General features: G+C 43.8%; 1 protein-coding gene across 4 annotated transcripts; it reads left to right on the forward strand.

Moving 5' to 3' along the window:
* The first annotated feature begins 3,187 nt into the window (after positions 1-3,187).
* Positions 3,188-27,261, forward strand: itprid1 (ITPR interacting domain containing 1). 4 transcript variants are annotated; one of them, XM_034108260.1, is made up of 16 exons: positions 3,188-3,509; positions 4,555-4,600; positions 8,789-8,826; positions 11,070-11,123; positions 12,413-12,461; positions 14,292-14,369; positions 15,189-15,391; positions 15,488-15,978; positions 16,569-16,629; positions 18,244-18,356; positions 18,505-20,589; positions 21,040-21,167; positions 25,412-25,523; positions 26,054-26,266; positions 26,398-26,448; positions 26,777-27,261. In XM_034108260.1, exons 1-15 carry the CDS (start codon positions 3,398-3,400, stop codon positions 26,443-26,445), a joined length of 3,831 nt encoding a protein of 1,276 aa, XP_033964151.1. In that variant the 5' UTR covers positions 3,188-3,397; the 3' UTR covers positions 26,446-26,448; positions 26,777-27,261. The 4 variants fall into 4 exon arrangements, with proteins under 4 accessions (XP_033964151.1, XP_033964152.1, XP_033964153.1 ...); XM_034108261.1 differs by having other exon boundaries at positions 26,057-26,266; XM_034108262.1 differs by lacking the exon at positions 26,777-27,261 and having other exon boundaries at positions 26,065-26,266; positions 26,398-26,451.
* Positions 27,262-27,669: the final 408 nt, after the last annotated feature.

Raw genomic sequence — 27,669 nt, forward strand, 5'->3', positions numbered from 1 at the left:
CAGACAGCCAAATTAAATTGTCGATAAAACTGAATTTTAAATTATTATTTTTGGTTTTTCTGCAGCAATGGCACCCGTCTAGTTCTTTCAATATGGCTGCATCACATGCAATGTCATAGTAAAGCACCGAGTGCAGCATTGTATTTTAATTTGAATTGTATTATCTGTCCACGAAACCTGCCTAACTTCTATTTGATACATACCTTCCCCATCCATTCCTGATGTGCCCCCCCCCCCCCTGAAGCCTCAGCTGGCGCGGGTCTTTCTGGTCCAGTACACACACCAACATCTGATGAGTCAAACTCTTCCATCTCAAACTAATTACTTCACGGCAGTAATTGCAAATGCAAATATGCAAATTCATATTAATTAATTACTCTGTTAATTAGCTATGTGGCCATTTGGGAACAATAAATCATGGTGCGGCAGATAGGAGACAAAGAGGAGGCATCGTCCCACTTTGACGTAAGAAATGTAACGTCCTTAAACACATGCCGGCATATCCTAAAATAGCGGGTGAAAAAAAGACCCCTGACTTGCTGTTAAAGCATGCTTGCAGTCCTGAGTGACTTCATTATCACATTCCCTGCTCCTAAACACAAAGTGATGGGACGCCAGTCTGTAAATGAGGATCGGAGCGTTCACACCCTGTGGCTGGGATTACACTTTCTGGTGTAAGGGGTGTTTTAGTGAAACTAAATTAAATGATAATTAAGTGAATCCTTCATTTCTGAAGCATCTGAGGCTCTAATATACTACTTTAACGTGTGATTCAATTTCTAAATATAAGACTTTTAAAATAAATGTGTAATTTGGAGCCTATATAGTGTTGTTTTCATAACCCTACGAAACGCTTGTACTTATTGATTGGCTGTGTAAAGCTATGAGGCACGATGGAGTCAGGGTAAGTCCTGCAATCTTATACCAGCTCCGAGGCCAATGCAATTGTGTAGATTTGAATCCCCCCCATTTGGAACTGAAGCTTTGGATAGATTCATGCTCTTCAGATACAAATGCAACAACCGCTCAACCAGCACCGACGACATGTTGACGACAATTAGTGTATAAAGAGCATTGCAATCACCTCTGACACACACACACACACACGCACGCACGCACGCACACACACACACTCCATAATTTAGCTTTTATTTTTTGATGTCTTTGCATGAAGCACTATGTAGACTTCTCTGTTGTGTACTTAAGCGAAGTAATTAAACATGCTCTATCTCCATCTTCCAGCGGGATGATGATTCTTTTATTAAAAGTTGTGTTTTATAATGAAGCGGCTTAATGATCCGTGCCGCACTGAGGAGCGTGTGTGGGGAGAGCTCAGCATGGCAGTGCCACAGCTTGCTTCTACAGTAATGGCTAACCCTATGCCAACATTGAGTGCCAATGCAGGAAGTATACTGCTTCAGTGAGTGTCACTGACGTCACGAGACAACCAGCCCCTTATTCGTTAGCGATCTTCAGGGGAGGCAAAGTAACGTCTTCTAAAAAGGGAAGTGTAAGGAAGTCCACACATTTCAACATACACTAAATGGTTGACCGTGGTGTCGAATAAAGAGCTTTAAAATGCAAACCCACTGATATCATAATGCCTAACCGAATCCTGAATGCACCCTGAACCATATTTTAATCATCAAATCATTTTTCAAACAAACAGCCACACATGTAACGACCACATGGCGTCCACAGTGTTCTCCGAGCGGTGCTTTGTTGTGATTGGTTGGCCACTGGCACGATCGTCCTGAGCCACAGATGATCCAAAAGGCCCATCTGGCAGCCCGCTCAGGGTGCTGATTAGTCATGGACTGGGCCCCCTGCACTCTGCCCACTCCCCGACTGACTCCCTTGGGTGCCATGCCACCCACAAACAAGCTGTGCATGTGGCCGCCTCCTCTCAGAAGCCTCCGGCCCCAGTGTGTAGCAGAGATGAAGTTCAGGGCCTACATTTGTTTAAAAAAAACAGCAATTTCATGAAAAATGTGCGTTTTTTATTCTGAGAAATTAAATGACAAGTGCATTGCAGACTTTTTACGTTCAGGTGTGGCTTTTAATGCTTGTGTAATTCAGCCAATTACACAAGACAGGAGCACCACAGAGGAGTAACACAGTAACACCTGTATCTATGTAAAATATATTACTGTGCAGCTCGGGACATTTCCCTATTCCTACAGTCTTATCTTAACGAGTCTTTTAAAGTAATCTTAACATACGAAGGTAGTTTATTTAATGACAGTTTGGGCTGATGAATACATTTTATATTTGTGTTGACATTAGCACAATTGCTTAGTTTAACTCAGCACTTTGTTTTTGAGTTACAGACACTTTGTTTCGGATTTGAAAGGTTTTGTCGCCTCCTGGTGGTAGAAACAAATAGGACGGCGGTCGCACACAATGACTGCTTTCACACACACACACACACACACACACACACACACACACACACACACACACACACACACACACACACACACACACACACACACACACACACACACACACACACACACACACACACACACACACACACACACACACACTGGCTTCTCTTTTGTTCTGCTCATTTATTTATTCTCTTCTTCTTAGTACACACAGTTTAGCTATTAAAAGAGGAACCATTTGCATTTTAAAGGCAGCCTATCAGCTCAGAGGCCTGAACAATACAAAGTGTTGCTGATAGCAGACCTAAAACTCCAATCTTTTCATATGCTTCAAAGTCTAAATGTTTGCATCAATCCATTTTGCTAAGCTGGAAGATACTAGTGACAGTAAGTATACCTGCGTGACATCATAAAACCACAACGTTTGCATAATGTTATAAACATACACGCCAAACAAATGCTCTTGTTAGGGCTGGGCAGAAAGGGTTCATTGGGGCGGGAAAAAAGCAGTATGCAAATAACAAACACTGACAAGAGAAACAGTGACACCTTTAAAAACACATGACAAACTTGTGTGACTTGCTGCTTCCATTAGTTGGTATGCTACACACACATTATAAGGAAAAGTACTAACGTGAAGAGTATTGTTTCCTCCTCTGGCCACAGGCAGGCAGAAGCAGATAAAAGTGGAGCAGGAAGGCCTCAACAAGTCAGCCAGGATGTAATATTTCCTTGTAGGGCTGAGAAGTCTGACCAAGTCATTTGCATGTCCCTCCTTTGCTCCGGCATGTTTACCATGCGGGACAGGAGCTGAACGAGAGCGGCATTTCTCTGCCTGGGAGTTCAGCTCTGCATCTCCACGAAGCCTCCTCTCTGCTGGGAACAGCTCCACTGCTGCTGCTGCTGCTGCTGCTGCTCGGGACTATGTGAAACCAGGAGATATACCGCTTCTCTGGTGTGTTTTTGTGCACCGTCTGCTTATTATTTGAGGAGCTGTTGATACTTCCATGGCGTCTGAAGGAGCTCTGGCCAAGAGGAGCAACCTGGCTGCTTCCAGGGTCCACTGGAGCAACATTGACCTCCCTGAGTTCACCCCGGACCAGGACCAGGACCATCACGGTACGGACGACGCCATACAAATATTCTTTGTGAGCCAACAAAACCAGGTCGCAGGTTTAACCTTATTTACAACAAATAAATTAAAGTTAGTTTTAATCATTTTCAAAATTGTGCTTTTATACATATTTTTTTTAATTGAACCCATGAAACTCTGAACTTTGTTTGAGTTAACAACAGTGAACATCAGGTTTTCTATTATTGTTGCACAGTGACACAATGTGTTGAGTGTGCAATATGGATAATACTGGGATGGATTCCAAAATTAAGACAGAGACATAGAAAATTGATAATTTAGATAAAATTGGGTAAGACATCAAAAGCTCTAGCTGATTAAATATATGGTTCTTTGGAATCCAGTGATTTTAATAAAAGCATTAAATAAAGAATTGTGGCAAGGATCTAGAAATTGACCAAAATGAGCTCCAGTTAATAATCATATATTGAATTGATGCACTACTTTAACAACACTCTCATAGCCATGTCACATAAAGGACCACTATAGACTGCTTGTATCAGTAACTAGTTATTTACAGACTTTCAATTGTTTTACTTATTTACCAATGTACTGCCTGAGCAGCTCTGAGGCTATCCGTACAACTAGGGCTGCTCAATTAATCGTATTTTAATCTCGATTACGATTATGGCTTGCAACGATTACGAAAACAACGTAATCGAAATAAAACGATTTTTTTTTTTTTTAATTATTACTTTTTTTTTTTTTGGTTTTTAAGTTGAATTATACTTAAAATTCAGGGTAATCAAAAATATACTGTTCACATTTGGTTTCTCCAATAAATGGATGTTTTCAAAGTCAATGAATAATCGCATTTAATAATTGCAATTACAATTATTGACCCAAATAATCGAGATTATGATTTTTGCCAGAATCGAGCAGCCCTACGGACAACAAGAGAGTCTGGGATGAGATATTGTTGTTCAGTAGCCGCTCTCACTGCAGACTTCCTACTTCTGGCTCTTTATGGGTTTGCTATCAGTGGTTACTTCACCGGCATTATTATAATGTGTTGCATCATGTCAACCGCAGGAAATTCGAGCCAGGACAGTGTCAGGAAATGGCTCACCACCACAGAGTGAGTATTAACATGGGAATATAGGCTGCTGTAGTAATGTTCATTCTCCAATTGAATCATCTCTTCTGAACTGTGGAATACGCTTCTCCATTGGTTGCTTCTTCAGTTTCTGCTATGTGCTGTATTTGAAATATATACATATTTGGGTGGTACATTCCAGGAGCCAAACCATATGTTTATAAAGTACACATCACACAATTATCATAATGTATTGCCCTCATAACGTGTGCGTATGTGTGTGTGATCTCAAGTGGTGGAAAGTAACAACGTTTATTAACTCAAGTACCAAACCTAAGTGCCATTTTGACACCTGTGTACTTCACTTGAGTATTTCAATTGTTTGCTACTTTATACCTCTGCTCCACACCATTTTAGAGGCAAGTCTTTTTACTCTTCCACATGTATTTACCACTCCTAGTTACTAGTTACATGTGATATGACTATATGACATAATATCATATAAGAGTACTGTAATTCAATCGAAATACAAACCAGTATTTTAAAAAGTATATACAATTGGCTCCACAGTGTCAAACTGCAACAGTAAAATGCTCTATTTGTTGGTGATAAAAACAGGATTATATCATATTTGATGATAATTGAATACTGTGAAAAGAGCCAGTCTTCATAGTGAGCAACTTTACTTTGAAAACATTTAGCTTATAATACTTCTGTATATTTACTTAACCCTCCTATTGTCTTCGTTCCCCCCCCTTACTTTGGTGTTCGCGGTCAAATTTGACCGGTCCTGTTTGAACTGCTATTACATTAACTCAAAAACCATTAATCACCACCAAATGTCATTTAACACCCTTTCAAACAGTACATATTGTATCAGACTACTGGTATACATGAAAAACGGCAGTAAATATACAAAGAACAGACACTGAACATGTATTGCGTGTGCCAGGTGTGATCCATGTGGGGGGAGGGGCACATAAGAGCAGGAAATGTGTCAAATAGTTCTGTGTGTTTGCGTATGCCATGTGTGATTCACATGAGGGGATTGGGAACAGGGCCGGCCCTCGGCATAGGCAGTATAGGCGAATGCTAAGGGTGCATCAACCCATAGGGGGCGCAGAAAATTGGGGAGAAAAAAAAAAGTTAGAAATTACATTTTTTTTTTTTTATTTCACAACAACACAATTTTCCGATTATGGATCAACAAAGTACATCTTATTATCTTATACTAACAGAACTACGCCTATATTGCGTACAGCGCCCATAAACTATGGCACACCCCCCCCCCCCCAAAATCAAGTTGAACTGCCCCAGCCCCAGTAAAAACCAGAGGTTTATGTGAAATAATGGTTTTAGTGTGCAATTATAGGTTTTAATATTATATTTGTGTTAATTTAAAATAAATCAAACTCCCAAAAAAGCTGGAGCTAGAGCCTGAAAAGCGCCGGGTTTTCCAGTTCACACTGGAGCTGCGCCGGCTCTTAGCTCCGGAATCCGCTTCATTTCCAGCTCCAAAAAATTGTCGGTCCAGAGGCAAGAGCTTTGGAGCTAAGAGGTGACGTCGCTTACGTCTCTCTTACGTCGAGGCGTGCAGGAAACTAAACCCACCTCCCATGGGTCGACTGTTATGCCTGCCTACAAGCAGTAGTGCCTATAAACACACTTTATAAAGTCAGGCAACACTAACCAGGCTTCGTGTGATTCTGTTTATCTCTACCTTACTTTGACCATCAGTTCGCTGTTATCGATCATTGTGGAGAGAGGCAGACGTGTTGTTTTGTATTATTGCAGCTATCGGATGCAAGTAGTCAGTTTAGCTTCGGTTGCTATGCCAACATCACCCGTTTTATACCAGAGAAACTTTCATAACAGCGTTGTGATACCAAACAGTGTCAATTCAGACTGACACACATTCACTTAGGCTAAGGGGAACTGGGGATATGCATCAGCTGCTTGTGTGAGTCGGACAGTGAATACTTTAGAGCGGCCGCTGCAGTGGGAGCTAACCGGGAGCTAACGGGAGAATACACTCCCGTGGAAGAGCAGCCAATACTGCAGTGGTCGGTAAATGCTGCAGAAACACATTAATAAACAATGAACCACGGCACTCTGGAGAAAAGTATAAGGTTGGAGAAGTCGTTATTCAATGTATTCTGGCTTCGTGTGATTAAAAGCAACACGATCATCGACCCGACGCAGTTGTTGTTGTTGTTGTGAGCTGCCGTAATGGCTGCAAATCAGCGATGTAAACGGTGACGTCATGACGCAGCAAGGGCAGCTCTGGGGCGCCAGTGGGCGGTGTGAACAGAGCGGGAGCTGAAAAGGGAAACCGGAGCTGAACCAGAAAAGCTCCCGCTCGGAGCTAGAAACTGAAAAGCGCTGGTGTGAAAGCCGCATCAGAGGCTCTGATAAACTCAGCTCAGTGAGGTAAAGGCATACCTTTTATATGATCATTATAGTTATAAACAAATAAGAGAATAGGTGAAAAACAGGTATAAAATACTATATGACAGTACAAAAAAGTTGTTATTAATAAACAAGAATACAGTTTGAAAGGTGAGTGATTTGTAAAATATCCATAAAGAAAAAGAAAATCTACTTACAGTTCTGTTTCATATGGGTGTTGAGAGATGTATCCATAGATGTCCTAATGTTGCTCTCAAAGTGCAGCAGATTGATGCTTTCAACTTCAATATTACACAATATACACCACAACCGTGCACGCGCGAGTCATAGTAAGTGTAAGTGTCTGCAGTTGTGGGGGGGGGGGGGGGCCAGCTAAAATCTTGCCTAGGGCAGCAAATTGGTCAGGGCCGGCCCTGATTGGGAACATAAGAGGGGGGGGAACACATCTAGTGTGTGTGTGTGTGTGTGTGTGTGTGTGTGTGTGTGTGTGTGTGTGTGTGTGTGTGTGTGTGTGTGTGTGTGTGTGTGTGTGTGTGTGTGTGCGTGTGTGTGTGTGTGTGTGTGTGTGTGTGTGTGTGTGTGTGTGTGTGTGTGTGTGTGTGTGTGTGGGGGGTGTTTGTGTGTGTGTTTTATCTGGTCCGGATGGGTGCTAATTCCTTTTCTTTATGACCGGGAACACCATGGTGTTACAAAGTTGACTAAATCATCCAAAATTCAATGAAAGTGGTGATCAGCAATTGTATATGTTCAAATGTCTACTGTGAAGGATATCATGACGCCTTCATGCAATCGAATGTAAAACTAAAAAGTTATGATTGATGAAAGTAGTAAATCTAGCCAGAAATCTAGGTGTAGTCATGGACTCTGACCTGAGTTTCAACAGTCACATTAAAACAATTACTAAATCAGCCTGCTATCACCTAAAGAACATATCTAGGATTAAAAGACTAATGTCACAGCAGGATTTGGAAAAACTTGTCCATGCCTTTATCTTCAGTAGACTGGACTACTGTAATGGTGTCTTCACAGGTCTCACTAAAACATCTATTAGGAAGCTGCAGCTGATTCAGAACGCCGCTGCTCGAGTCCTCACTGACACTAAGAAAGTGGATCACATCACTCCAGCTCTGAAGTCTTTACACTGGCTTCCTGTGTGTCAAAGAATAGATTTCAAAATACTGCTGCTGGTTTATAAAGCACTGAATGGTTTAGGCCCAAAATACATTACTGACCTCCTGCTAAACTATGAACCATCCAGATCTCTCAGGTCTTCAGGGACGGGTCAGCTTTCTGTCCCCAGAGTCAGAACTAAACATGGAGAAGCAGCGTTCAGTTATTATGCTCCAAATATCTGGAACAAACTCCCAGAAACCTGCAGGTCCGCTGCAACTCTGACTACTTTTAAATCCAGGCTGAAGACTTTTCTTTTTGTCGCTGCTTTTATTTGAACTATTCATATCTTAAACTGCACTGTAACTTTTATCCATGTATTTTTTTCTTAATGTTTATTTGATAAGCTTTTCTTTTTTAATGCTTAATGTCTTTCATTTTTTTTTTTTTTTTGTAAAGCACTTTGAATTGCCTTGCGTTGAAAAGTGCTCTATAAATAAACTTGCCTTGCCTTGCCTAAATCAGTCAGATTCGACCCGAAGACAACAGGAGGGGTAACATTTTGAATTCAGGACTTTTACTTGTATTTTAAGGAGTGTTTTAAGACCATAGTATTTCTACCTTTACTTGAGTAATCCGAGTGCTTCTTCCAACCCCGTGCTTTCTCAAACCTTGTCCCTCCTTCTAATACAACGTGACCTGTGTTTGCAGGGAAGATGCAAAGCATGAGCCACTGCAGGAAGCGGCAGGTAAGACCAATGGAAATCCCTTTCTGCTTTCACAACAGGGAGGCGTCTGTCGTCTTTATTCTGTGTCAACTTTATACCGTCTTCTTCCCTGTGTGATTCAGCGGCACATGATGGTGAGTACATGTTTGCTTGGTTCGGATCACTTCTGTAGTAGTTTTAGTGAGTGCAGTGTGATGAGGTTAATCTTTAAGTGATGACTGACTGGCTGAAAGTGTTATAATGTCACACGAGGCATTAGCGGGTGTGAGACAACGCAGACGAACAGTAGCTGACGTGCGGTATACAGCAGCTGTGCAGCAACAGATGCATAACACTGGTTAATAGGATAAGTTCCTGCTGCTTGAGTGTTAGAAATGATAAGAGTTCTCCTTTTTAATCACATCTTTAATTCTCTTTTGAAAATGGTATTGTGTTAATACCCTCCTATCAGTTACTTTATTTGGTAAGGAGTGTCTTACACTTCTCCTTTCCATAATAGTCCATTTAAAATGTTCTTAATAATGACAATTCTGTGTTTGTGAAATCAAAGGCCTCACTTGAATGAATGTACACAGTGTGGATTACCTAACGACACTCCCTCCCCACCGGCCCCGAGGCCAGCCCATTCAAACAGCATGCAAATGGTGGTTGAGAAAACCATGGGAACGGCTAATTGCTCCCCCCCCCCCTCTCTCTCCCTCCGTCATCTTCAAGAAAAGCAGCGCAGCCTTGCTGTTGTTACTCAGGAGAACTCTGTCCACTGTATTGGGGCTCTTGGAGGTCTCAATAGCTCTGGGATTGGGATGTTAAAGATCCCATGTCATGGCCATTTCTACTGATCATATTTCCATTGTTCAGGTCTACTAGAATAGATTTAAATTGTGCAATTTCCAAACTCACATTGGTTTCTCAAACAGCATCTCTGTATAGTATGTGTCTTCACTCTGTCCTAAACGGCTTGTTGGATCTCCTGATCTCCCCCCCCCCCTGTAAGCCCAGTGTGCTCTGATTGGTCGGGACGTTTCCGGGTCGGCGATACAGCGAGAACAAGCGAAACTCATCCTGAGCACACACAAACACTCACAGCCGAAGTAAAAACAGTAAGCGTGGCTTGATATTGAGAAAGAAAAAGGTTTATGACGCTGTGAGAACGGGTCTGCGGAGAGCGTTCCTCCACCACCCCAACTCGTCTATTACCAGCGTTCAGGGAGCTCTATGCAAGTCAATGGGACTCCCTGTTAGTTAGCCAAGGGGTCCTGGTGTGTGAGGGGCTCCGCCGATTGGTCCATTTGGGTCAATCCGGTCATTTGTTGTTGATCTGGGTGTTCGCACCTCAGAGAACCAGGAAGCAAACAATGGAAAAGGAGAAATGTCCAACGAGGCGTTCTGGGGCAGCACAGACAGGTCTTCTCTGTGTTAGAGTTCTACTCGCTACAGGGTGTACTTTGAGGGGTTTTGACTGCAGACCGTTTACATGCATAAAAACCTTCATAACACACAAGGGGACGGGTAATAACTGGAAAAGCATGACATGGGACCTTTAATTTAATCAGATCAGCAGTTATTTGATCATTAGTCAAAGTGGTTTCACTCAAAGCCACACACTAACCACACGGTGGCAGTAGAGGCTCCAACAGAAACTGCTAAGAGCATAAATATAGTGCTTTTTTTCTGAAAAGCAGAAAACTGGGACCCAAACATTTTTCTCTCTCGACCCTTTCTGATAAATATTTGCTTTATGTCGAGGATTCCTTCCTTTGTTTTGTTCAAGCAGACTTTTAAACAGATGAGATTTCTAAAGGTTTTTTTTATGCATTGGTTTCAGTTGTGATGCTTTGTTTGGCTTCTGATGATGTGATGTGACTCTTGGTTAATTAACAAAGAAAATAGCGCTCTACAAGTCAAAACTCAGGTGAAATGAGAAACAAACTAACATCGTCGTTCTTTAATATAAGTTAACGGTTAAAAACTCTGCAGCTTCTTCCACCCGTATCCGTGTCTCTTAAAGGCTGGTGCCGTGGGAATTGTAGTCTTTCATGATCCCTTGACTACAGAGGTCATAAATAGGTGACACTAATATTTGAACAAAAACGCCGTCTTTAAGACTATTGTTTATGTCAATGCATAGCAACTAACAAGATATTTCCAGTCCTAAGCAGAGGGATTATTCTCCTCATTTGTCGAGCCTGCTGAACCACAACAGAAGTGTTTCTTCCGTCATATGTCCTGTTTCTCATGTCCTCTGTGTCCTCTCTCTCCGGCAGAGCCTCTGAAGAGGAGCGCCAGCAGTGACGATGACCTGGCCTTGGGGCTAGAAGGTAAACAGCCTCCCGCTCTGGACTTGTAAGGTGACATCTTCAGCAGGGAATCTTTATAGGCACACACACTCAGCCGTTTAGGAAAGCAAGTCAAAGATTTATTTATGTGTGGATCCAACACCAACACACACAGAGGATAGCCAGAATCTCCTGTGTATTTACACTGAGGATGGTTCTGTGGGTACACACGGGTCCACACCTTTAAATGGATTGGATATTTTTCCTGAACGGTATATTGGACATTTAAGGGCAGGGCACACGAACTTAATTTGAGAAGTAGTATGGTTCATTATCCTCTTAAAATATGAAGCTGCCGGCTACGAGATTAAAAACATTACATGGAGAGGCAGCGTTTAGCTATTACGCCCCGACAATCTGGACCAAACTACCCAAACCATGCACGTCTGCAGAAACTCGTACTATTTTTACATCGAGACATATTGTATCTCTTTGCCGCTGCTTTTAATTGAGCTGCTCATATTCGCACTACGGTATGTATTGTATACCCGTTGTGTTTATTTTATTATCTTTGCTTTTTAATGCCGGTTGTAAAATGCCATTATATGTGTTTTTACTGTATTTATTCCTAAAAAGTACTCAAGCAAGCACTTTGAATTGTCGCGTGCTGAAGAGTGCTATATGAATAAACTTGCCTTGCCTTACATAAAACAAATATCAATCACTTTTGAGATAGTTGCCGATGCTTTTGCATGCGTGGTGTGTTGTAGCAGATGCAAGAAATGAGCTGGAGACGATACACGTATTTCAATTCAACTTATTAACACTAGAAGTACCTTTGCATCTGTGTCTGCACTTAAGAAACGTCAAAGCACACAATTTAAACCAGCTTTTTTCTGAGGACTGCATCCTTGTTTTATGTCACATCCCTCACTGAAAGTCCGGCAGGTTGTCAGTCAGAGTAGTTTTCGGACACGATGATGTGTGCATTAAAACAAAAGGTACGACACTGCAAAAAGAGACAGACTACTTGGTTCTTGACACCATGCCAGTGTCAAATGGATTCTGGGATAGAGAGGCGGAGGCAACTGCCAAAACCCAAACACCCAGTGGAGGAAAAGAGGGAGGGGGGGGGGGGGGGAAGAAGAGAGTGAAACACTTTCCTAATATAGCTCAAGGAGCCCTGACTTAGACCTGGACAGGATGTGCTGACTCTCAACCAGCTGAGAATCAAGGAGGCTGCCTTCTTGCTTTTACTGATGTTCCCTCTCTGTCATGTCCGGCCTCATGTGCCCCGTCTGTCCGGATGACATGACTTCTCTCTCCTGCAGCGTCTCTATATGGTAGCCGGGGGGCGAGGACGGTCCAGGAGTTTCTGTGGTAAGGACCCCTCTCTTCTTCTTCTTCTTCTTCTTCTTCATGTTGTTCTCATCTCCTGTCAAAAGTGCGTGCAGAGGGAGGCTGATCTCGATCACACTGCGCACTGCTGGAATCCATGCTAACACTGTTTGAAATGTAATCTATATTTACTTCTTTATTGTTGGTGAAAAGATGCTAAAACACAGAGCTTCTTGGTTGATTTATATTCGAACAAAATAACTTTCTAAGTGACCAGCGCTGCAGCATTAGCTCATGTAATAATTAATTAATAAAAATTCCTTACATTTATTATAGCGCTTTTCCAGATGCTCAAAGTGCTTTACTAATACACATTACACATATCATACATGCAATGGTCATGGACTGTGGACAATACCCACAGTATTCAGTTGAAGTGTCTTGCCTAAGGACACAACGGCTTTACAGACGCAGCAGCGGAGTAAATGTAAGCACATTCCCCAGCTGTTCCCTCTTCTAAATACCACTGAAAGCTATCTGCGACACTTCCTACAAAGCCCAGCTCTATCACTCTATATATAACATTCCTTCATAACACAATAAAAAGGTTAATACAAGTTTTGCTTATAGGGCCATGTCCAGTTGAGTGTTTTGCGTAAAAGGCTAAAGCTAAATTGTAGTTACATCTCATTTTTGGTTAAGTTTTTACTTTGACTATTGTAAAATGCTTTCAATGTTATCGATACGTTTTAAAGTTTACGTTTCTACTGTATGTCTACATATTAATCACATTATGAAGATACACACTTTACATAACTTCACTTAAAGCAGACGGGGCGCTTCATAAAAGCATTACATATAATCTGCACCATTATTCGGACACACCTGATAACCTTGTGCAAACAGGGAGAACACTTCGATAGCTGTTCCTGTAATGGCTTAAAGATATGCGCTTTGTTTCGAGGAAGAGCTGATTTTATTACCTATCTGATTACATAACCTTTTAGAATAAATAAATGCTCTTTGTTTGATTTGAACTCTTTGACTGACAGTTGTTGGTTCAGGCCGTGACTGCAGCTTCTGGAGCTGAACAGAAAGTCAGACGGATACCTACAAGTCATATTTACCAGGCAAATAAGCTGCACTGCCCGCACAGGTTTGCATAGAGAGCGATAGCATCCGAGGAAAGTTATTACAATGCCCGACAGCTGAGCAGAAAATATGAATCAGCTGGAAGAGGGCAGAAGTATAAAAGAGCAAGCAAAACATGCCACACGGGGTTATGATCGACACAGACCTGCAGCACAATGTGAGTACACACAGCTGCTTGGTGGCAGGCTGACTTTTATGTTGAACTTTCCTATTATTAGCTATCATTTATCAGGCCAGTGATTATCAAGACCAGAAGTTAAGCTACTACTTGTGTTTACCTTGTGTCTGATATAAGCGGGGTTTTGTTACAGGTGACACAGTTATAGTAAAACAAGCGGATTATAATAATCTTACAGTTTGACTTTATGAATGATTCCAGCGTCCAATGACAACGAGTGGTCGTAATGAGAAGCCATTAACGAATTGAACAACGACTTCTGTATATGCTATAATTATAGACAAATCTCACGCAAAGTGCAAAACCAACAATGAATTCGTCTCTCAGTAGTTCTTAAATCTGAAAGTAAGTAATAACACAAATATTACATTTCAGCTGGTCGATAGTTTGATTGATCAATCATTACACAACAAGAGATGAATTCTGTGTTCCCTCGACAGGGTATACAGTATATATAAATGTTACATTTGTATGAAGAGCTAATTCATATTTTACAATTTGAAATATGGTCTGAAACCTTTCTTTGTTTCGTACTTCCTCAGGAGGAGCCGGTCAAGTCCTTTCCTCAGCCGGTGGAACAGCATCAACTCAACAATCTCAGCACACTCCGGAGCACTCAGGTTGGACACACACACACACACACACACACACACACACACACACACACACACACACACACACACACACACACACACACACACACACACACACACACACACACACACACACACACACACACACACACACACACACACACACACACACACACACACACACACACACACACACACACACACACACACACACACACCACTTCAGGGGACATTACATTTTACATTGACTTACATGCATTTCCTGGAGACTTATCCTAACCTTAACCTAACCAAGTCTTCACCCTAAAATGAATGATTCCCCTTATGAGGACCTCCAATTTGTCCCCATAAGGGAGGCGAGTCCCCACACATGACTGTAAACAGATGTAGGTCCCCACAAGTATAGTAATGCTAGGACACACACACACACACACACACACACACACACACACACACACACACACACACACACACACACACACACACACACACACACACACACACACACACACACACACACACACACACACACACACACACACACACACACACACACACACACACACACACACACACACAGCTTTGATGACCATTTTTTTCAAATGATAGGAATAGCATATGTAAATCAGTTGCATTCAGTTTCAGCATCATTGGACAATCTGGCATGATGCAAAAAAAGGAGTCATTAGAGGCTTTGGTTATTTCCATATCAGGATCATCGCTGGTTATACTGCATGGATTTCTCAGGGCGAGATGCTAGCGGGGGGGCGAGTCATGCATTTACCTTACATCCTGATTTCTGACACACATTCTGTCCTGACCATGGCGCCTTCTCCCTGTGGTCAGTGTGATGGACATCCTGAACCTGTGGAACGACGACCCGGAGGAGGTTCTGCTCGAGATGGGCTTTGGCTGCGACGAGCCTGGCCTCTCCGGACGCATCCCGGCTCGATTCATCAACTACCAGTCTCAGGCCAAAGGGATAAACCTGCAGGTGTTTCTGGAGGCCCAGCAGAACCGGCTGGACCTGGAGAACCCAGACGTCAGCAGTAAGTCTGGATTTCAGCACCATGACCACCGGTACATGAATGTGAAGAATCATTCCTAACAAGTGATAACAAGATTTCCCTGTCTCCTCCCTCCAGATCGCTTCAGACAGCTCGAGGTTCTCCAGCAGGTGACCACAGCGTTCTCCTCCCTGGTGGGGCCTTCCTCCCCCCTCAGAGCCCCCCTGGGGAAAGCTCTGACTCCTGAGTCCCGGGAGAAGAGGCGGCACGTGGGCATGCTGTTCAGGCGAGCATCAAAGAAGTCACTCAGCCAAATCCACAACCAGAAGTCTCAGGACCTAACCCCACCGGCTGCCGATCCACCTGAAGCTATGCAACCTCCATCCAGCCTTGGAGACAAGAAATCTGCCTTAAAAAGAGCCAAACCTGGACTCCTGGAGACCGTGTTTCTGAGTCCTCTGGCGGAGGAACAGGGACCCGGTCCGGACCCTAATATGGCTGCTTTCACAGTCCAGGGGGGAGCCCTCAGACACGGGCCCCTGACAGAAGGTCAACCCAGACCCCCAGCCAAAGTTTTACTGAGGAAGAGGAGCACAGGACCGGCCAGGGAATCATTTGAAATGGAAGAGGCAAGTTGAACTGCAACTGCCACAGATCTCAAAGTGTATCAATTTCAACACTCGCAGGTCGTTTGGAGGTTTGCCTGTTGGATGTGAAGTTTCTTATTTTCTGACTACCCCGATTTTTTCTTTCACAATGATACATTTTGATTGACTTACAAAAGCTCATATTTACCCTATTTAAAAACGATATCTCAATCCATCTCTTTTTATTTATTTACCTTCAACCTTCAAAGCATGATGTAAATGCTGATGGTAGGAAAAATCAGTATCTTTGTGTTTTTAACTCAATATTAAACATGTTAGTTGTATGTTAATGCGGTTACTAGGAGATATGATTGAAATGAGATTGGTCAAATATGAGTAGCACCTCCTAATAAAATGCAATCAAGTAGAACAAAGTCACTAACTCGTACCCTTAATATCGACAGTGTTGAATGTATTAACACATTTCTGTAAACTAAACGTTATATCTTAACTAATATATGATTTGCAGCAGAGCTGATCCAATGGGATTGCAATGTGCATTTAATAACTCGTACTCCCACACACATTTCTGTTGTTGTTAATATTGTCCTTTTTTATATATATCATTCCAGATCTACAGTTTTGATGAAAGTAGTGTGACAGGGAGCTGCACAGGAGGAGCAGAACATTTAGGTGGGTCTCTAAACCTCATTATTTAAGAAGGTATTCACAAGTCTCTATCTCTTGCTTGCTAGCTCGCTTTCTCTACATTACCACTTCTGGAACACAGGCAAAGTAGTTCCTTAACACAACTTTATCACACCTGAAGGACACTTTTATAGCACAGACCGCTTATTCCACTTAGAAGAGTGTTTGTTTTACATGATAGAACTCTCAACGGGAACATAAATATGTAAATCACCGGCATACAGTTTCAGCATCATTGGACAATCTCGCATGATGCAAAAAAATGCAAAGGCTTTAGAGGCTTTGGTCATTTCCATATGAGCATCATTGCTGCTTAGACTGCATGGTTTTCTGTCAGGCCAAAGCATAGTGACCTCTATGTAACACTCGCGCTCCAACACATTGTACGTGATTGGCTAAGGGGCGGGACATCTCTAAGCGGTTGACCAATCAGAACAGAGCCGGCCAGCTAACCAATCAGAGCAGACTGGGCTCTGGTTTCAGACAGAGGGTGAAAAGAGGTGCTGCAGCACAGGCAGTATGAGAACAATACAGAGCTTTTTGAACATTAAAGCATGGAGACATGTAGAGACACTACATACTGATATACACCTGAACATCAGCAGGAGAGGACTCTTTAAAGTAGAGACACTACATACTGATATACACCTGAACATCAGCAGGAGAGGACTCTTTAAAGTAGAGACACTACATACTGATATACACCTGAACATCAGCAGGAGAGGACTCTTTAAAGTAGAGACACTACATACTGATATACACCTGAACATCAGCAGGAGAGGACTCTTTAAAGTAGAGACACTACATACTGATATACACCTGAACATCAGCAGGAGAGGACTCTTTAAAGTAGACACACTACATACTGATATACACCTGAACATCAGCAGGAGAGGACTCTTTAAAGTAGACACACTACATACTGATATACACCTGAACATCAGCAGGAGAGGACTCTTTAAAGTAGAGACACTACATACTGATATACACCTGAACATCAACAGGAGAGGACTCTTTAAAGTAGAGACACTACATGCTGATATACACCTGAACATCAGCAGGAGAGGACTCTTTAAAGTAGAGACACTACATACTGATATACACCTGAACATCAGCAGGAGAGGACTCTTTAAAATAGAGACACTAAATACTGATATACACCTGAACATCAGCAGGAGAGGACTCTTTAAAGTAGAGACACAACATACGGATATACACCTGAACATCAGCAGGAGAGGACTCTTTAAAGTAGAGACACTACATACTGATATACACCTGAACATCAGCAGGAGAGGACTCTTTAAAGTAGAGACACAACATGCTGATATACACCTGAACATCAGCAGGAGAGGACTCTTTAAAGTAGAGACACTACATACTGATATACACCTGAACATCAGCAGGAGAGGACTCTTTAAAGTAGAGACACTACATGCTGATATACACCTGAACATCAGCAGGAGAGGACTCTTTAAAGTAGAGACACTACATGCTGATATACACCTGAACATTTGTATAATAGGACCGCTTTAAGTTGTGAATATAACACGCTGTCCCTCTTTCTGATTGCTTTCCCTTTCCTCCCCCGTGTGTGAGCAGCGCGGAGTTTCATGCGGTCCACCAGCTGCCAGTCAGACAGCAGTGGGTTTTTAGAGGAGCCCATCATCCCCCCCCTCAGTCAGCAGGCAGCACCGCGACAAGATCTCCTCAAGGTCTCCTAATACCGCACTCATCTCACAATAAAATGCAATGCTATTCTGCTGTACCCTTTTAAAATCACTCACTCTGACAATGTGCTTTAATGTGATGTACCGCATGTCTCCGGTTGTTTGACTGTCTGTCATGTGTGTTTGGTCGCAGGCTTTGTCAGGCCTGCTGGGAGGAAGCACCGACAGCCAGAGCAGTGAGAATCCAGACTCCACCTCTCCAACTTCCCCTCATACCACTTCGTCTCTGCCACTCTCGTCATGTCCAACCTCTTCTGGTGCGGACAAGTCTCTCCTTTCCCCAGAGCCTTCGTTAGTTTCCCCCCATTCCCCATCTCCCGTTTTATCGCGTCTCCTGGAGTCCAACCTGCAGAGTTTACAGACCCCACGTGATCAGGATCAGTCTGCTTCGCTGCCTGCCTCTTTAACTCCAGATTCAGAGGGGATTAAAACTGAGGACCAGGATGCTCCACACCCCCACCTCTCTGGTCCATCCCATGACTCTGAGAGCACAGCGTGCCTGAGTGACCCTCCTCCTCCTCCTGCCTCATCTCCCTCTCCAAATGTGGCTTGTTTGTTTTCTGCGCCGATGGCCACGCAGTCCGACTCCTCCTCTGGGAACAGAGAGCCAAAACGGGCTGAGTTGGCTTCACGTGGGAATTCCCTCTCCGATTCCTCACCATCCTCACATCCCTTTTCAACTCCTGATCGTAGTTGTCCACCCTCTCCTGAATTTCAAGTAAAGTCCCTTTCCTCAGACGAAATAAGCCTCTCTTATCCACTAAAGGAAGAGGACACCATCAATCCCTCAGCTCCTGTCCTGTCCTCTGAGTCTGAGGACGTTTGTCCCACATCGCCTTCTCCTAAACCTTCCAGTCCAGTTTGTCAATTCTCACCACAATGCCAGGATGACGAGGTAGATCGAGCTGTTGAAAGGATTCCAGGCCTTTCAGAGCACTCCCAACAGCTCAAAGCAAGTCATGATGACAACTTACATCCAGCCCCTCCTGTCCAACATGTCTTCCAGAGGAATCACCTCCCGTTCGGCTTTGAGGACACCCATCGGACGGGGGGGCCGGGAGGGGAGGAGGGCGCTGACACTGTGCAGACTCCAGAGGTTTACAGCTCTGCAGGCCTGTCTGCAAGCTCAAGATTAGTCAGTGAGGAAGTATGTAACCAAACAGAAATAGATCCGCAGCTCCAGTCCTGTGGTTTGCAAGAGGAGCTTTCAGCTGGAAGCAAACCGGAAGAGAGTCAAAGGGGATCAGACGGAGAATCACTCACTTCAGTTTCACCTGATGATGTGCCAGAGGCGCACAGCAGACCTGAAGTGGAACCAAAGGGTCTGATAAAGGTCCAGAGCTTGGACCTGGTGTTTCAAACCTCAGTGGACGGCTCTGGAAGTGAAAGTGACGATGCGGAGGCGTTTCTTGAGCGGCTTGATAATGAAGGGCGGGTCTATTGGGCGGAACCGATGCAGCTTTCCAATCCGACTCCTGAAGCAGGCAGCTTTGAAACCCCTGACCAATCTCCTGGGAATACAAATGCAGCTTTTTCATCCCCAGGCAGAGACATGATTTCATCTGGGACATCCTCAACAACAATGGCCGCGAACCAGACGAATGCCACTTCCTCCTCAGATTCACCCTCCTCTTTGACGCGACCATTAGCATCCCCCGTCGCACCTTCAAACCTGAAGCCGCCAAGTCGCTCCGTCTCTGTCCAGATGTCCTCATCTCCTTCCTCTCATATTGTCCACCGGACGGATGTTCCCTTCACGACTCACTCCAAACGCTCCCCTCTCCCTAGTGTCCTCCCTTTGGACACCTCCAGTCCTTTCCGCGCTGTCCAATCATGGACAGACCTGCACATCCAACGACACACCCTCACCCAGGAGTTATCACACGGGGGGCTTCGTTCTGCCCCGTGTGAAGTGACCGTATCCACTGGAATGATACCAAACCCTACACCGAACTTCTCCTCGTCTCCATATGTGCCTAAAGAATGGGAGTCACATGACTATCTCCCTGGGATGGCTAGAAATCCTATGTCGGTGTCTGTGGATAAAGGGCTGTGGACCGATGAGGAGGAGGAGGAGGTGGAGGTGGAGGTGGACAGGAATGGAGGGGAATATGAGGACAAGCTTTGGGAGAGTCCTCACACTGAGACCATCGCATGCTGCTCCTCCTGCGACCAGCAGTGTGCCTGCGGGCACGGAGAGCAACGGGGGAATATTCCTGTGAGTATCACCATCATTTCTCATCGTACTTTTTCTCCTCCGAAAAGTTAGCTTTCCGTGTCCTCGGTCAGTTAAACTGTTTGAGCAGTGAGCTGTCCGTCTTCCAATGAGTCACGACGTTTCCACTTTGATATAAATAGTATATTTGTTGTTGTGTTACCATAGTTCTTGAGATGGAGGCCCATTCATAGCCAGGACCTTATTAACATATCAATGCCTCATTTGCATGTGGAGATGTTGACGAGGTGTGTGTGTGTGTGTGTGTGTGTGTGTGTGTGTGTCGCCGGTACATGAGGTGATACACAAAAGCTGAAATCTTCCTTCCTTCTAATCCTGCTTCTAGGCCTTACATGTTTTTATCGTGTGTTGTTGAGCTAACGGTGTGTAAATGCAACTATTATCTATCATTCTTGATTTTCCATTGATCACATGTTCTTGTTATGCTGACAGTACTCTCTGGGTGAGTTGGAGGAGATGATGCTGTGTCTGCAGCAGTTTCGCTCCGTGCTCAGCAACATGGAGGAGCAGCTCTCCGAGGACCAGGCTGCCGTTTACAGTGCTCTCTCCGACCAGGACCGGTACACGAACACCCCGTCTGCACCCTGACATTTCCACTGTGTCAACATTAAGGTCACAGTATGTGGCTTCAGTTAGTTAGTAGAGCAGGGGCCGGCAACCTTTTTGATATGACGTGCCATTCAACATGAAATCTTTTATCAGCGTGCCGACAAGGTGTGTGTGTGTGTGTGTGTGTGTGTGTGTGTGTGTGTGTGTGTGTGTGTGTGTGTGTGTGTGTGTGTGTGTGTGTGTGTGTGTGTGTGTGTGTGTGTGTGTGTGTGTGTGTGTGTGTGTGTGTGTGTGTGTGTGTGTGTGTGTGGCCCACTGGCGGCACATATCAGACCCGGGCCGGGGGGCGGGCCACATGACCGGGCCCTTTAAACCCAATAAAGCTTGACAAAAATATCAGGAGTCCGGGGTGGTAATCTGACGCTCGTGCGTAAAAAGTCGCTCCGTCAGTAAGATTACAATTTAAAACAATGTTTGAAAGAAAAGTAACTAAAGAAAGGTGTAATATTTAAGATTTCGTTTCTACAAAGGGTATAGAAACGAAATATATATATATATATATATATATATATATATATATATATATATACACATATATATCAGAGATAATAATGATATAACATGACATAAAGTCCAACAAGGACAACGAAAACATAGCCTAATAAAATGACTACATTTCTGACACACCATTCACCATGGACAGCCAGCAGCCACCATGAGAGCAGAGCAGTGTAAAATTGGCACGGCGGCCCATACATTCACGTACAAGTAGGCTACTGTACAAATTACATTTGAAGTGTACTCACCATGCACTACTCGAAGGGTACTCGGCGAGCCTTGCGCTCCGCGAACTCGTCCACAATCCGCTGTATGTCCAATTTCTTGGCTCGGTCACTTTCGATGGACAGCAAGGCCAGTCCACTCAGTCTCTCCTGTCTCATCGTGCTCCTCAAATAGTTTTTGATGAATTTTAATTTGGAGAAAGAGCGCTCGGCGGTTGCCACGGTGACAGGAAGAGTCAGAAATAAGATGAAGGCTGTGCAAACCTCACTGAATGTAGATGTTACTGCTGGGTTGTAAACAATGAGCATTTTTACCAGATCCGCGACAGATTTTAGTTTGGGTATTTGGTCCCTGAAACAGGTTCTGAAAGAAAGCAGCTGGCCAGGGAAGCTGGCGGCGATGTCCCGACTGTAGTGCTCTCTAAACCGCTGGGCAGCTTGGTGTAAATCCTCATCCTTTGCTTGCAGTAGTGTGTTGGGGTGAATTGCCTCAAACATGTTCACAGTTGCATTTAAGCTGGTGAATCTTTGGGACAGTTGCTGGATGATTATATCGAGACATGCATTGAAAACGGTCACCCGAAAGTTGCTCTCTGCGTCAGTGAGGCGGCTGTCTTCAGAAAGTTCATCAAAGTGTCTCTTAACTTTCCTGGCCCTGGTTGTTTCAAACTGTGTTTGACTTCCCCATTTAGTAGCCAGGGCAAGAGTGGCGGACTTCGCCTCATCAAATTGTCCCCTATACTCCACCAAAACACTGATGGCATTTTGCAGTAGAGTAGATGCTTTGAGAATATCCGCGTCTTTTGCTTGCAGTAACTGTGAAGCACAATTTATGCTTTCCAAAATCTTGGTCTGCATGTTGACCAAAAATAGAAATCGAAATGTGCTTATGGCATTCTTGAGTGCACTTGCTTCATTGCGCTCATCCTTTTTGTCACTGGTAAGGGATATTTTGACGAGGGCTTTTATAATGTCTCCATATCTGTGCCTTAACGCAACAAGCGCATCATGGCGAGATGACCAGCGAGTGGGACGTAAGCGTTTTAATGTGATAGTTCTGCTCTCTGGCGTCATTAACTCACTGAGCAATGCCCATCGTTTGATACTGTGACCAAAAAAGTTGTAGAGCGTCTCTACAGTGTCATAGAACTGCTTCACTCCAGGGACATTTTTAACAGAGTCGTTGAGTGCTAGGTTGAGATTATGAGCAGCGCAATGAACATAGTGAGCAAGGGGCTCCTTCTCCGCTATTCTTGCTTGCACGCCTGAATACACACCACTCATATTAGCCGCCCCATCATAGCCCTGTCCGCGACATTTAGACGGATCTAATCCGTTTTTCTCTATAGAACCAAGGATTTTGTTTTCAAGCTCTGAAGCTGATGAACCTTCAGTCACTTCAAAACCCAAAAAGACTTCATTGATCTGTACATCTGTTGCAATATCCATGTCGTTCTTAACAACAGTTATGTAACGGTAAACCTGACTCAACTGGTCTATCTTTGACACATCTTGCGTTGTGTCCATGATGACGGAATAAAATGGGGCTTCGTTTATTTCATCAATGATGTCAGCTTTCACACGTTGAGATAATATGTAAATAATCTCATCTTGAATCTGGTGACTGAGGTATTTCACTGACCCTTCTGGTCGGTTGATTAGCTCTTTCAAAACAGGGTCGTAGCGAGCCAATAATTCTATTATTGACAAAAAGTTGCCAGCTTTTCCCTGACCTAGAACCTCTCGATGGCCCCTGAATGCCAAGTTGCTTGAAGCTAGAGTGAGAGTTACATTAACAATGCGCTCCATGACCTGTCTCCAAAATTGGGCAGCATTACGCACATTCCTCTCCATGTCAGCGTCTATTGTGCCGTTGGTTTTCCACTGCTCATATACTATGCATGCACCAAGGTGTATTTGAGTGGATTCATGCCTCTCAATTTTTGTAGAAAGATGTTTCCAGTCTTTTATTCCGTTTACCCATGCATTGTTGTAGAACGGTGCGTTTCGGTTGGCAACAAGCCAGCAAGGCTCACAGTAGCAGCAGTCCAATTTTGGGGAATAGCACACATCATGATCCGTGGTCTGAGTTTCACCCGTAGGCGTAGCGTGAGGAGGAGACCTGTTGCTGCTTTCATTCCCAGTGTCCAGTACTTCTTCACCTTGCGGCGCAGCAGGTAAGGAGCCGGAGGGGGAGGGGTGCGGCTGGTCAAGCGTCAGGCCTGGCGAGGAGCTAGCAGCTGCTTTGTCGTCCCTATTATCACTACAGCCGAGAGACAGAAAAGGAAATAAGCTAGGCGGCCGAGCTACACGAAGCAAGTAACAACAACCATATGATATCAACATTTGCCACAAACTCACACTTTCTTGTTGACAGTGTGTGTCCGTGATTGTAGCCTACCTGTTCATCTGGCTAACCCCCGCTAACGTTGTTGGCGGGCTGGGGCTCGGGAATGAAACACCGCTGGCAGTGGCAACAACTTCAGGTTCATCTCCCGCAGGAGGAGGAGTAGGGCGAAAAAAGTATCCATCTAGCTTGGACAATTTGGCCTTTTGGTCCTCCTTTTTATCTTTTTCTTTGCGTTTTGTAGCTCCACTTTTGTGTTTATAGCTGCTCATGCTTAGGCAGTGCTCTGTTGAATGACAAGTGATTGATGATGACGTTGACGTTCATTTACGTATGATGTTGATGGACGGCTGTTGATGACGATTTTACCCAAAAATACATTTGGAGACAATAGAAGGGATTCACTTGCAATTGTTCATGTTTTAATGTTAAATGTGAGTGTGAAAATAGCAGCACAAGTTCAACTCATATTATAGGCTACAATGCTTTATACCTAATATGACCACGAACGTCAGTGCACTCAGTGGCGCGAGGCAGCAGGGCCCGCCGGCGAATATCTCGGGGGCGGAGCCTGCTGCCTCGGCGACGGGCCCCCATTGGGTCCCGGGCCCGGGGAGCCCTGCCCCTACAGCCCCCCCTGAAGCTCCGCCCCTGGTGTGGCCTAGCATTACTATACTTGTGGGGACCTACATCTGTTTACAGTCACTTGTGGGTCAACTCGCCTCCCTTATGGGGACAAATTGGAGGTCCTCATAAGGGGAATCATTAATTTTAGGGTGAAGACTTGGTTAGGTTAAGGGTAAGGGTTAGGTTAAGGGTTAGGCATGTGTTGGTTATGGTTAAGGTTAGGATAAGTCTCCAGGAAATGCATGTAAGTCAATGTAAAATGTAATGTCCCCTGAAGTGATGTATACGTGTGTGTGTGTGTGTGTGTGTGTGTGTGTGTGTGTGTGTGTGTGTGTGTGTGTGTGTGTGTGTGTGTGTGTGTGTGTGTGTGTGTGTGTGTGTGTGTGTGTGTGTGTGTGTGTGTGTGTGTGTGTGTGTGTGTGTGTGTGTGTGTGTGTGTGTGTGTGTGTGTGTGTGTGTGTGTGTGTGTGTGTGTGTGTGTGTGTGTGTGTGTGTGTAGGGTGAAGGTTCAGGACATAGAGGAGCTGAGGCGGGCGGTGCGGCGGGAGGCGGAGGAGCTGGAGCTGCAGCTGAATGAACTCGCCCATCACTACGATGACAGCTTGGAAATGGTGAGACCCTCTTTCACACCAACACACTCACAGAAACCCACAGGACAACCAGCTTCCTGTCTTCCAAAACCTTGTATCCCGTGGCACCTGCTGCCTGTAGCCAATCAGGGAGGAGCTCTGGAATTGTGGCCACTTTAATCATCAATCAGTCCCGATTAGAGCTGATCAGTTGTTGCTTTGACAAAATACATGAATCAAATGTGCCCTCTGAAGAGGCCTTTTGAAAACACAACATATAATATTGTTAGTTTATTAAAAAGCTAACAACCTCCTTTTTGTAACTGAATAATATAAAAGCAGGACAATTACCAACAAAGACATCTTAAAGGGGAAGTGCGCTGTTTCTTCTTAAAGGAACAGGCCGGTAGAGAATTAAAGTCACCCTACAGAAGCATGCTCTTCTGTACTATACGCCATGTTTCTCGACAGATGCACAGCAGTTATGCGCACCTACTCTCAGCACGTGTTTATAAATAGATATTTGATATATTTTAAGTAGTATAAGCAAAGTGGTATTCCTTTCTGATCAGAAGATGCACAGACTGTTGGACGAGCAGTCTCTGCTCTGCTCTCAGCTCAGCGTCCTACCTGGAGCGGGACCCCCCACCTCCGGCAGGACGGTAGCCACTCAGTGCTGCATGCGGCTCGGGACCCCCCCCGCAGCGGAGGAGACCCTCAGACAGTCCCCCCCTGGATCAAAGTGCCTCTGTGAGGGCCTGGACATGATGGGCTTCCTGCAGAGAGTAAGACATCACGTTAATATGAAGGGAAACGAGTACAGAGAGGATGACGTGTCAAGGTTCATTGTAGTTTATAACAAGTACAGTCTTTGATACTTTTATATTATTTTGTAAACTCCTGTCATGTTTTTCAGTTGAAGGAGTCTCTGCGTCATTCTGTGAACACGGACTCCTTGGAGTAAAAGGTGAGGTTTTTTTATTAATCATTTAATCATAATTGAAATGTCTGCCTAAGACATCTGATATAGAAATTCATTTATTAACAGAAAACCAATATTTGGGTCAAGAAGAAGGAAGATTATATCGCTTTCTTTTCTTTTTCAATATATCAAAAGTTGACTTATTTGATTAACATTGCAGCTGCATAGTCAATGACTCAATGCTATGGAACCCTAGCCCTAGTTTAGACCACATAACTGCCAGTGTTACGAATAAATATTGCAATTTATACCCAAATAAAATGTCATTTTAGGTTTAATTTAAATTGTGCTTGTATATCATCCTGACGTGCAGGTGTCAGCGGTGCTGCCTGAGAACCAGGGGGGCCTGAAGTCTTCCATTCACTGAAGAATATTTTTTCAGATATACGACTTTTGTAATAATTGTTCATATTTGCCTCGAGGACCACTACGAGCTGCACGAGAAGCAAACTTTGTTGTTAAGGAACAATGTGTAATAAAAGAAAAGCAATAACGGCATAGGATAGGTTGTTTAAACATATAAAAACATGTTTAAAATATATATATTTATATAAATGTAAGTATTTAATACACACGAGGCCTCTGCTCAGAAAGCACAAAGCTTCGTATGAATAATACCACTACAATAAACCGTAGAACAGTGAGACATGTTTGTGCTCTTTCTTACGTGCATGTGCTTTTTGTATGTCTGTATTATTTCACATTGAGGTTGTTGTTGTTGTGTTGTTTGTTGTGCTGGGGGGACGTTTGGAACAAAAGCTCCAGCGGTCTACAGCACACTTCAGCAGGATGTCTCAATTACCAGAGGATAATCCCCCATCAAGACTTCAATAGGGTTTGATTATCACGAGGGTCTTTTTGGAGGAAAGCGCTGATATAACTCAAAAGAACGAGCAGACACACTCCTCCCTGTTCCTGTGCACTTCCATTCCCATTCACATGTCAATTCCTATTCTTTTATGTATTTATTTCATATGTAAAAAGGGATATGTTCCTGAAACTAAACTCTGTATATCTTCTTTTTTACTGATGTATTTCAATATCATCAAGCAGTCCAACATTGTTAGCCTGCAATGTTTAATACCATCTTTGTGAAATAGATACTTTTTAAGGTTAAATCATCGATACAATTATTCTTGAAGGAGTTATGTTTGTATGAACAAGTGTACAAAGCAAATTAAAATACATATATGATGAGCATGTTGT

The sequence above is a fragment of the Pseudochaenichthys georgianus genome, chromosome 20, assembly GCF_902827115.2.
Source record: "Pseudochaenichthys georgianus chromosome 20, fPseGeo1.2, whole genome shotgun sequence".
Classification (NCBI taxonomy): domain Eukaryota; kingdom Metazoa; phylum Chordata; class Actinopteri; order Perciformes; family Channichthyidae; genus Pseudochaenichthys; species Pseudochaenichthys georgianus.